Source organism: Pararge aegeria, chromosome 17 (genome assembly GCF_905163445.1).
Source record: "Pararge aegeria chromosome 17, ilParAegt1.1, whole genome shotgun sequence".
Lineage (NCBI taxonomy): Eukaryota > Metazoa > Arthropoda > Insecta > Lepidoptera > Nymphalidae > Pararge > Pararge aegeria.
Window position 1 is genome coordinate 12544050 of NC_053196.1, and position 13096 is coordinate 12557145.

Below are 13096 nucleotides of genomic sequence, written 5' to 3' on the forward strand. Positions count from 1 at the left end.
TTGTTACGCTTTCAAGCAAAAACTACTAATCCGATCCTCATGAAACTTTGTACACATATTCTTGGAAGTGTTAGAAGTAATATAAGATAATTTTTATCCCGACATTAAACACGGTTCCTTTGGGAATTTAAGGAGAGCACTGTCACTGGCACTGTAATACAGGTTTTTACCTAAATCAGGGACAGTTGATTTTAAATGGCACCATTACATACATTTATTACATACACACCAATATAATTTGTGAGGTACGCATTTGTTTGTATAAATATTATAATAATTACTTTACATTATAAAACTCTATGTACCTACATTCTAGTGAATAAACTATTTTATTATTTATTATTAAAAATTGAATGCCACATCAAAAAACAAAATCAAACGCGGACGAAGTCGCGGGCAACAGCTAGTTTAATATAAAATATATGAATATGTACGTATAACAAACGTAAAAGCAGTGATAGCCTAGTGGTTAAAGCTTGGCTTCCGTATGGTGGGGACCGAGTTCGATCCCCGACACGCACCTCTAGATTTTCAGAGTTATGTTCATTTTTAATTTATGGAATTAAATATGTTTCACTGCGTTTAACAGTGGCGGAAAACATCGTTGGGAAACCTGCACGCCTGAGAGTTCTCCGTAACGTTCGCAAGGGCCCGTGCTACCAGTTTAAGGCTTACTACAGTCTACAGGGCACGGGTCTCCCCTCAGAATGAGAAGGGTTTAGGCCGTTGTCCACCACGTTGACCGAGTGGTGGACAACGTGGTGATGTTTTGTTGGTGGACTTCACACGTCTTTCAGACCATTTTGGAGAACTCTCAGGCATGCAGATTTCCTCACGTTTTCCTTCACCGTTGAATGAAGCGATATTTAATTCATATAACGCGCATAACTTAGAAAAGTAAAAGGTGCGTGCCGGGATTTCAACTCAGCCCCCCGAAAGTAAAGCCGAAGTCCCACCCACTAAGCTATCAGTGCTTCACCGATATAACTGCCGTTTTGTTAACATGCCACAATCTGACTAAACTAGTTTCACATTAACTTTTAACTGTAATAGTATGTATTTAACTAGAGTGTAGATACAAAGAAACAAACAAACGTGAGCAACGTTAGTAATTAAAGAGAAGCGAGGGTTTGAACAGCGCCGTGAGTTTATTTATTAATGCACACGTATCTATACACTTAACGATGTTTATGATTTTTCTGAGTAGGTAAAAGAAAAACTTATTAATGACGTGACCCGACATTAAATAACTATTAAAAATTCAGATGGGATTTTGAAACCATATAGAGCATGGATAAAAAGAAGAATTAAAAAAAAAAGCGGTGATAGCCAGTGGTCACTTTCGAAGTGCCGAGTTCAAATATTTGCACAAGTTACTGCTGTATTGTGCACATTTTTTACATTCTATTACCTTTGCACAAGCTTTCTATGATGTACTTGCCATTGCAAACGAGACATGACGATAATTCACAGAAAGTGGCGTGCAGACAGGGTCTTCGACCAGGGTATGCATAAAGCAGGTACATGGCATAAAATGGAAAAAGTCCCCTCCAATATGAAGGCCCATTGGCGCAGTGGTCAGCGACCCTGCTTTCTGAGTCCAAGGCCGTGGGTTCGATTCCCACAACTCGAAAATGTTTGTGCGATGAACATGAATGCTTTTCAGTGTCTATTCGTAAAAATATTCATCAGCTATCTTAGTACCCATAACCCAAGCTACGCTTACTTTGGGACTAGTTGGCGGTGTGTGTATTGTCGTAGTATGTTTATTTATTTAATACGAGTTATATGAAATAATTTGGGTAGGCAGTGCTTTTGTGCATGTATGAAGTGCACGCCACTAATCGCAGATACCCATTGCACATAACGTGTTGTCTGTGGAGAACGTCAATTTTTAAGCGATGAATGGTAAATTCGTCGCACAATCGATTGCATATAGATTGTGCGACGAATTGGCAGCGAATGACGGCTTTAACAATTATTATTATCACAATGTTAACATACACGACCAGTACTCAATCCGTGTACAAAACTCATGTATTCTAATTACTAATCGTTTAGCGTTCATGTAATACATCGACTTACATGATGCTCAAGATTCATTAAGGAAGAATGAATGCAATAGAATCTAATGCATATAAAGTAAGTTGGTACTATTGTACTACAATGAATCAAGTCTTACTAAAAATGGTGTATGTATTATATAAAATAGTGTATATATGTCCTCTCCAATAGGAGCATAGCACCAGTGAAGAATGTTTCATAAATCGTAAACTGCGTAAACGGATAAAGTTTTGATAAAATCGTATATAAAATTCTGTGAAAGTTCTAAAAAAAAGTCTGCGACAGCATATGTGTATCTTTTAAGGTTGACTTATCCGCGGACGTACCCCCGAGGGAGCGGTCCCTCGGGAGTACGGGGGGGACACAAGCGGTAATGTCTAATTATTCTGGCTAATAATTTGTGTATTGAAAATATTAACAAATATAACCGAATGTTCGCTTTAAATATCCACTATTCATAGTTCTAAATGAGTTCTAGTAGGTACTCGAATAGACTTACCCTGAGAGTTAGCGCTTGCCAGAGTGATCGCTGCTAGTATAAGCCTCGACTTCCACCAGCCGCGATGTACCTTCGTTCTATGGCTTCTCGTACTCATGGTTGCATGACGTCACTGCTTACTCAACATCCTTCCACCTGCAACAATGCTTGAAAATTTAAGATCGAAATTTACAAACACACTTTTAACATTTGTCAACATAATCTTAGATTGATTGCGAACTATATTTAAACCCTAAATAAAGAGACAAAAACAGACCTAATTTTCTATTATATTATGTAATTTTATCTATATTTTGACACTTTTGTTAAAAGCCTATACGCAGACATTAAAATATCTTATTATCATACGAAGGTTATCACATTATAAAGTACCAAAAAGGCCAAGACACAAAAATGAAATTGGGGCCCTTTTCAAAATAAATAGTGAATACTTTATAATAATGTTTTACTGTGAAAATTCTCTGTAGCAGCTCGGAGTTCGAAAATTGGCAGTCCCCTCCGCCGTGTATCGGAGAGCAGATTAAAGTCTTGGGACTGATACCTAATAGGCTGATGATCATGGAATACTTTGACGGTGCGAAACTACTTAATTTTTTTTTCATTTAATTCGTTGGTTACAGTTTTATAAGGGCGTCGAAAATTATTTCTTCAACTGGGATATCTATATATATATAAAAGGCAAAGGTGACTGACTGACTGATCGATCACACGCACAGCTATAACCACTTGACGGATCGGGCTGAAATTTTGCACACAGAATATTACAATGCTGCCTACATTGTTATATTTATCCGCTAAGAAAGGATTTTTGAAAATTCCAACCCAAAATGGGAGGTGAAAGTTTTTATAAAATCCTTCATTTATCAATTCAATCAAGTTAATTCCACGAACATCTTGGCTTTCGATAAAAAATAAAGAAATACGTGTCTTACAAATTCTTAAAATTCCAAAGGCATAAAATAGGGCATGAAAATTTATATGAATGTTTCAGATTTTTTAAGTAATTTACGTTTATATTTTTCTATTAGCAGCAAGACATTTTTTAAAACTTTGTAGTTAAAATTTATCAAATCAAAAATTGAACTTGAGTGAAGCCGCGGGCAAAAGCTAGTTAGGTATAAAACTTTAACAACAAACGTTTATATTGGCTGAACGATTCTTTTTTAAACTTCCTTTTTGGTTAGGTTAAAAATGCTCCCTAATGTTTACGACAAGTACACGAAGGTGATACTTTGATTGTTTATATTACATATGAAGCACCTTAAAGCGCAATATCCTCTCACATTCTAATTATAATTAAACTTTCATCAGCTAAAGATAAACAAATACTTTTGTCGACCTCCATGGCGCAGCGGTGAGCGCTATGAATTTAAGCAGGAGGTCCCTGGTTCAAATCCCGGAAGGGGCAATTTGGTAATTTATTATTTCTGAGTTTTGTCTGGTCTGGTCTCGTGGGAGGCTTTAGCCGTGACGAGTTACCACCTTTCCGACAAAGATGTCCCGCTAAGCGATTTAGTGTTCCAGCTCGATGTCGCGTAGATACCAATTAGGGGTACTACCAAATAGGGGTATACTCCAGGTTCGCCCGCTCTTAGACTGCGCATCTTAGACTGCATCATCACTTCCCACCAGGTAAGATTGCAGTCAAGGGCTGACTTGTAGTGGAATAAAAAAAATAAAAAAACACAAACAAAATAATCTTCTTTTCAACCGACCAAAGAGAAGTCGAACCATTACCGCCGAAGTAGCGTGACTAATAAAAAAAAAAAATTACGTTGAACTAACGTTTTATGATATTAGTAGCTCTCGCCCTCGTCCTTCGTCCCGCGTTTATTACTGTTTTTCTAATCCCTCGGGAAACATTTTTTGTAACGTATAAAAAGTTCAGCTAACTCTATGCCAAAAATCAAATTTATTGATTGCTTTTGGCGTGAAGGAAGGACATACAAGCAATCAATCATTAAAATAATATGTTTAATTTAGATTTTACAATTTTAGTTAAACCTGTAATGAAATGAAATTTTAAATATTAATAAAACTAATTAAGTACAAAATTTTTAAGTTACTCCGTATGTAAGTATGTTTGTGTTGTTCTGGTAAATAAACAAATTGCCTATAATTGATTATTTTACTAACACATCGTTCCATTATTCCAAAAGTACACAAAAGTTACATACTTAGTCGTATACCTTACACTATTGTTATTCAATTTCAGTTCTCCAGACTTTATTAAAAGCGCGCGGCAAGATAGATTGCTTCATATTAAATCTTCAAACGAGATGGATATTGCTATGATATTGTTACTGGAAATTTGTAGTGGAATTCTCTGTCATCTAATTTGTCTTTCATAAGCGGAGTATCTAGTACTATGAGCTTTTTTGTGAAAGAGCTCGTCTGGCTCGTCGTCTTCTGTATCTGACTCTTGATCCAGCAACCGATAGCTTCTTAATATGTTGGTCAAACCTTTTCGCGAGAAGACCATTGACTAAAACGATATATATATCTACTTATTATTAAGTTTGGTTACCAGTTGGATCGTTTTTACTCAATGAAAGTAGGTACTAACATTTCCTATGAGCAAAGGCTTGGGAAATTTTAGTACCAATATCTGTACAATTATTGAAAATTTTGTGATTTGAGTCCTTTGTGCTAAACTACATAATTTACACAATTGACAAAACTTACCTATATAATGAAGTTGGCTATGTGCCAAAGATAATTTACGTAAATTAGGTACATTCACACGATTTCCTTCAATTTGTTGTACCAAGTACAAAATTATTTTGCGATAGGTAAGCTCGTCATTTGTTCTACACACACGGTGCTGACCCGTCCAGCCCTGAAGAACAACATGTCCTACTTTCATATACAGCCTCCATAAATATTTAATTTTAACGCTTTTCGCTTTCTTTATTTGCGAAACAGAACTTCTAACATAAATCAAAAGGGACTTGCGAAATGCATCACACGGGGGTAGAAATTTCTCAGCATGTGCGCCAAAGTTACGACAAAGTACGGAAAATGCTCTTTGCCGGCCAACTTTCCACATAAACAGCTCCAAATGGACTTTTGCTTATATTTTTACTACTTCCAGCTATTCTTTTTACAACAGTTATATTTATAATTAGTTTATCCTTTAAATATTATTTAGTATGGTTTTCAGGGTCTGTGGCTCTCTCCGTCCTCAGTGACCGAAAACCAATTCTTCGAACAGTGCGTGTTACTAGTGATAACTAATAACTCCGAAATAAGGTTTCTACGTATGAGCTTATACGTAGGCTCCGATTTATTAAGCGGCCCATGGAGAGAGCAATGCTTGCAATACCTCTACGCGATCAAATCAGAAATGAGGAGATCCGTAGAAGAATCAAAGTTACCGACCTAGCTCTACGAGTTGCGAAGCTAGGCAAAGCACGTAGCTCGGAGAACCGATCAACGTCGGCGTTCAACGTGCTGAACTGGCGATCTAGCACTGGAAAGCGCAGTGTTTGCCCCTTTGAAGTAGGCAGACTGCATTAAACGAGCCGCAGAGAGTCACAGGGTACAATTGGCAAAAAAACGTAGCGAGTGGAAATCCCTAAAAAGCGCCTATGTCCAGAAGAGGACGTCATGTGGTAGAGATGATAATGATGATTTATACTCCTGCGGTAATAGCGTAATGGTTAGGACTTCGTCTTAATTTCGATGGCCCGAATTCGATTCCCGGCACACGCTTCGTTTCTCGAAGTTTGCATTTTAAGCAATTAAATATCACTTTCTTTAGAGTTGCTTGAAAGTTCTCTGTAATGTTGTCTTAGGAGGCTGAAGTCACCAATTTGTGATTGAAAAGAAGAATAGATACACAAGATAAAAGTAAAGTAAAAATGTAATAGATTCATTTTCATAATAATCTTATGAATGCAAAAAAGTGTGTTTGATGCTACGGAGAAAAAGTTTGACGTAATTTTGTGCATGGATATAGTTTATTGACCAGACCGTGACTAAGAAATTGATATCAACACATTTAACGGCTTACTACAAGGCACGGGTCTTCACTCAGAATAAGAAGGGTTTATTGGATAGAAGCAGGCGTTACTTTGCGGAAATCCATGATATATTATCAAAATTAAGCTTAATTTGCTATACTCCGCGAAAAGCAGGAGAATCTGTGTGGTGTAATTTATAATTTCTTCAATCCTTATACCCCACACCAAACAGATCTTCGGCAATATACCCTCTACGCACGTTTCGCTCCGAAACCGGAGCATCATCAGGAGATGTTGACTTTACAATGAATAATTGTTAAGTGAAAAATTCGCCAAATGTGTCGCCTTTTATACCTTTCTGACCCCCACCTAATCTATCTAAGCCCCTCCCACCTCATTAGTGCCTCTGAATATGTTCAATAGAGTAGAAGTTGATAAATTTATTTGTTCGTTTAGTAAACATAGGAATGGGAGGTTCGAATTACTAAACGTACAAAGTTGTTCAGCACCTTTATCCTAACACCGAGTTGATACTGAAAACCTAAAAGCTAATGGTAGCTTTAAGGTTTTCATTTGATCTACAATTTAAAAAAATATATAGCCTATAGCTTTCCTATAATTGGGCTTTTAAATAAAAATAACAAGTTTTAAGTTCAATAAAAAACATTCTTTAAATCATTTTTATATTAGAAGCTATAGATATAAATTCACATACTTTGCATCTATTCATTTTCGCATGGATCAACCTTCGAAGCTATACATAAAGGTTTTCTAAAGAGCTTCGTTCTCGTTCTCTTGCTGTCCTATCTACAAAGGTTGCCTGTAAGAGATTGCTTGCAGCAATAAGGCCACCTTTGCATGTCTACATTGTGTACTGTATACTCCTTACTATTTCTTCGCCTGTATGTTATACGTGCAATAGTGTTTCTTCTTCTTCGTTTTACAAACATTAACGGTGCTAGTAAGGGCTCTATACCAAGTAAACAAAAGTTTTCTCATAAATCAAGCGTGACTTGGAAAATTGCGGAAATCGTTAGGGCAAAAATTTTCCCAGCGTGTGCCGTGTGCACCAAATCACGGACAACTACGGAAATTGCTTTTGGCTGGCAAACATTACCTATCTACTTGTAAACGTGAATGTATTTTTCTTAAAATAACTTATTCTGAGAAAGTCACATAGGTACAAATCGGTGTCCATAGTTCCCTTCAGACTATTTTTAACAGATTATTGGTTGATTAGCGGTGATGGTCCAGTGGGTTCTTCGAGTTCACTTCGGGGGGTCGAGTTCGAATCCCACAACGCACGTCTAACTATTCTAAGTTATGTGCGTTTTAAGCAATTGAAATATCACTGGCTTCAACGGTTACGGGAAACATAGCAAGGAAACTTGCATACCTTTGGGGTCCTGCATACCTGCATACGGAGGATGCTCTGTAGTGGGCCGGTAATGGGTTGATATGATGAGGATGATGATGAAAAAAAAAATGAAAAAATATTGGTTGGTTTTTTTAATGATATATGATATCTGCACGATTTTTGGAACCAATGGTTAAGTGCGTGTCAGCTTTCCGTTTTGTTTTGGGCAGCCCGTTCAATATAGGTACAGTATAATCAAACTGTTGTTTTGTCTGGTGGGTGGCTTTGGCCGTGGCTAGTTACCGCACTAGAGACGTATCCCGCTAAGCGATTTAGTGTTCCGGTGCGATGTCGCGTAGAAACCGATTAGGGTATGACTACCATACTCCCTAACAGGTTAGGTTACCATTTTAGGCTGCATCATCATTTACCACCTGGGGATATTGCAGTCAAAGGATTACTGGTAGAATAAAAAAAACGGAGAATGTTGTTTTTTTTTAATGCTTTGTAACCCCTAACTCTGTAAATTTAATTTGTACCGATAGACAAATAGTAGAATAGTATTTTTTCTAAGGAAGCCAGTTTAAGCTATTATCTAAAAATTTTTTAAGAGAAACCGTTTCATTGTTTGTTGAAAATGAAAAAATATGTAAGGGATCCTTGATTTAAAAAACCTGTTCCTTTAATTTAATTGGAACGTAACTAAAATGCGATAAAATTAAAAAAAAAAAATCTATGTTTTATCTAGGCTTCTTTAAAATAACAATGGAATCCCTACTAATATTATAAATGTGAATGTAAGTTTGTTTGTTACGCTTTCACGCGAAAACTACTGAACCGATCTTCATGATACTTTTTATACATATTCTTGGAGGTATTAGAAATAACATAGTATACTTATCATTGAAAAAAAAAAATACGTAATAAAAAAAATATTTGTGAAAAAATCTCAAATATGACTATAGGTATAGGTGAAGACAATGAAGCAATACGCTGCCTCCCAAAATTCCCTCCCTTTCTGTAGCTTCCGCTTGATGAACCCTATTGAGCTGGTTAGTCATTAATTAATTCTGCATAAGAAAATTACTTTTAATTTAAACGGAGCACAGATGTAACCGTGCGGGCCATCAGTGAAGTGTTAAAGTCTTTGCGGATAATATGCATCGAAATCCTGTGTGGTCTCATTAAAAATATATTCCTTATATTTTTTTCTTTACAGCTTAGGCTTTACACCTGAAACTTTTCAGGGTAATTTTTCCATAGGCCTACATCATACGTAAAATAGCTCTTAATTTATTTCTTTTTTTAAGTTTGTTTGTTACGCTTTCACGCGAAAACTACTGAACCGATCTTCATGATACTTTTTATACATATTCTTGGAGGTATTTATTAGAAATAACATAGTATACTTATCATTGAAAAAAAAAATTACGTAATAAAAAAAATATTTGTGAAAAAATCTCAAATATGACTATAGGTATAGGTGAAGACAATGAAGCAATACGCTGCCTCCCAAAATTACGCGGGCGGAGCCGCAGGGAACATCTAGTATATTATAAAAATGGATCAATAATTTTGCCCATTGCCCACCTAATAAAACCTACTAATAAATGTTTGGTGCCTGTTACTTTAATAATATTTGATTAGTACAATACTTTTTAATTTCCTAAAAATGTATAGCTCTCCAATGATTTTTAAGAGCAGCGAAAGCATATAGCTGATTAGATATTTGAATAATTCTACAAGTTTTGCAACCAGGTACTAGGCTACCCTGTATATACGCGTATGTATTATACTAACTAGTTTTGTAGATTACTATACATTTGATGAATTCCTCAATGACAAGGTAGATCGGCTGATCTACCTTGTCATTGAGGAATTCATCAAATGTATAGTATTTTTTAGGCTGGCTAGCCTCGCTCTCATCTCCCGCAAGATAGCAAAATGATTGTAAATGTTGATGTTGGAAAAGAGCAACTACTGAGTTTCTTGCCGGCTCTTCTCGGTAGAATCTGCTTTCCGAACCGGTGGTAGAGTCACTACAAACATACATACTTGACGTTTCAAAAGTGCTTATAAAGTAGGCCTACTTGAAATAAATGAATTTGAATTTGAATTTGGATTTGAAAGATTCTTTCTAACTATCTATATAAATACGCATTGTTACAAAACTTTATGTGCCTCGCTAAAAATTAGAAGAGATGCTCATTTATAATTAAACGCTCGCGAACTCTACTTATAGTAAATTTTACCCTACTATCTATACTACCATCTACTATCGTCTATATTGTAGTACGTCGATAGATAGCTACGTACTAACCAAAGTCAAAGTCAAAGTCAAAAATATCTTTATTCAAGTAGGCCCATAGGTGGCACTTTTGATGCGTACATAAGAATTACACAGTGAGATGATGGCGATAACCACATTCGTAAACTTATAACTAAAGCTACGAGGGTTCCAAACGCGTCCTGGTCTAAGAAGAAGCCCACAACAAACTTAGCCGGGTGTTTTTTTTTTTTTTTGTTATCACCATCTCACAATGTCATTTTAAATTATTAGAAGAGCAACCTGGTTAGAGCAATATTTTACACCCAAGCTTTTTTATCGATTACGTAGTCCTTTATACTATAATAGGACTTTTCTATAAAGCTTACGTTTAATACAAACTTTGAACTTTCCTCCAAGATGTCAATTGGTAGTTTATTGTAGAATTGTATGCAATTTCCTTTAAACGAATTATGCATTTTATGTAACCTAGTATATTGCACTGTAAGTTTATTCTTACTTCTAATGTTTAAATTATTGCAGTCACATTTTTTCTTAACACCAATATTAACAATGTTGCCATGTATAATTAATAATAAGGAAGTTATAGTTATTATCAATTTGCTCTACATTTCAGATACTCATAGCAAAGAAAACATTCACGGACCGTATTTCTAATATCTTGGCTATTTTTGGCCGAGCTCATCTCACTCTGATATATCACTTCAAAGCACACCCCGGATGTCTTATCTTTATTATTATTTACCTATATTCCTCTTAAACTTCTTGATAAATATCACCACTTCAACACAAATCACTAAAAAACTTTAATTGTAATAGGTATTCATAAAAAAAGTTTTGTAAAACGCATTTAAAAATTAACACTTTAATTCAGTTTTTAAACGATTTCGGTAAAGTCGACGCGATTCGCGGGCTTTTTATGTGACGTCGGAGTGCACTATCCGTTCTCACTCACAACCTTACTCGCGCCAAATTGACGCGTTACTAAATGGACCGGTATAAATTCATTCAACTTCAAGCTGTATCTGTCATCCCTTTTTACCAAACGCCTGCCCGTGTCTTGCTGTCCCTTTCTGTAGCTTCCGCTTGATGAACCCTATTGAGCTGGTTAGTCATTAATTAATTCTGCATAAGAAAATTACTTTTAATTTAAACGGAGCACAGATGTAACCGATCAGTGAAGTGTTAAAGTCTTTGCGGATAATATGCATCGAAATCCTGTGTGGTCTCATTAAAAATATATTCCTTATATTTTTTTCTTTACAGCTTAGGCTTTACACCTGAAACTTTTCAGGGTAATTTTTCCATAGGCCTACATCATACGTAAAATAGCTCTTAATATATTTCTTAATAATGCAGAGAAGCTGTATACTCACTCCTATATGCTTCTTAGTTGTTTAACTAGATCGGTTTTTATTTTTTCTGTAGTTTTGTAATGATATCTAAGTCATTATAGCGAAATGTGAATTCCTCATAACCTTCTACAAAATATTGCTGCTGGGACGTTAAAGGTTGAGAAGTTCTCCCGACACTTCACTGCTTTATTTATGCTCCGATGTTCTCTTTTAACGTCTATCACGTCATCTCACGTCTTGGGCAGTTTACGTAATATGCTACATGTTTAGGAGTTAAGTGCGTTTTAAGCAATAAAATACTACTGAGAGTCCTTCATAATGTTATCGAAGGCATGTGACATCTATTAAACCGCATTTGCGTGTTGCACCATAACTGCATCTACAACCATCTATATAATGTCATCATCAGTACCTTTATAACATTCCCTTCCAATGCATGGATTGTTCATAAAAGCACAAAGAAAAGAGTAAAAAGAACACTTCATCCTCAAGATCTCTCTACGCCTACGTTGGGAAGTCCTGCCTTAGACAAATACCAAATTTTGGATTTAAGTACAATTGAATACATAAATATAATACGATACTATTTTTGAATTTTTGAAAATTTTCATTAATATTAATTAGCATTTATTTATTCTTTAAAATATTTGTTTTATAATTATAACCTAAAATAAATTATTTAAAACTAAATAAAATCTAAAACGTCTTCGAGACCACCGCAGCGAGGCACAGTTCCTAAGATGCTGGCAGCATTTATTTGGATGGTCAAACTAATTCGTTGACCAAGGTAACTGCCCGCTCTAGGATCACCGGTAGACTCGATAACCCTTTTCGATAGTTCTTTGAAAAGATCTCGTGCCTCCGGACCCCACGGTCCCAAAGTCTCTACTCCAAAAGGCACAAAAATGAAGCTGAATAGTTTATATTAATAATAAATATAAATATATCAATAAATATATGTAGGTACTACGACAATAGACACATCGCCATCTAGCCCCAAAGTAAGCGTAGCTTGTGTTATGGGAACTAAGATGACTGTTGAATATTTTTATGAATAATATACTTAGAATTTACATATCAACACCCAGATACTGAAAAATATTCACAAACTTTATCCAGTTGTGGGATTCGAACCCACGGCCTTGACTCAGAAAGCAGGGTTGCTGCCCACTGCGCCATTTTTAAATTGTGGAAATCAAACCCGAAGCCTATAACTCAAAAAACGGCTGCCTACCGCGCCAATCGGCCGCCAATCTATACTTAAAGGTAGAAGAAGTTACAAATTATGAAATCGTTTTTGAATTTTTCGTTCTAACAGCAAACTATTGAAATTAAGGATATAGTCGCTCCAACCCAACCCGGCCAGAAATCATCGGATTGACTGGTCAAACTCAGTTAGTTCGCTCAGTAGTGCCTTCTTCGCTTAACCTTCTCAACTTTACTCTCGAGGAATATTGCCTAAGTAAATCTGGATAGAACGACGTTTCGGAGCTTGACTGCGGCATACACACATAATTCTCAATTTCAGTTATCAGCAACTATTTATAGCGAACCAAGGCAGCAGTCTGC

At 36.0% G+C, this 13096-nt stretch overlaps 1 protein-coding gene across 1 annotated transcript in view; it reads right to left on the reverse strand.

Annotated features, from left to right (window-relative positions):
* Positions 1–11136, reverse strand: part of LOC120631078 (reversion-inducing cysteine-rich protein with Kazal motifs) — a 76566-nt gene extending 65430 nt beyond the window's left edge. Inside the window, exons 1-2 of the mRNA XM_039900501.1 lie at positions 10918–11136; positions 2564–2698 (exon numbers count right to left, since the gene is read on the reverse strand). Coding sequence (XP_039756435.1) covers positions 2564–2660 — 97 coding nt within the window. The 5' untranslated portion in view covers positions 2661–2698; positions 10918–11136. The remainder of the gene's footprint in view (positions 1–2563; positions 2699–10917) is intronic.
* Between the last annotated feature and the right edge of the window lie 1960 nt (positions 11137–13096).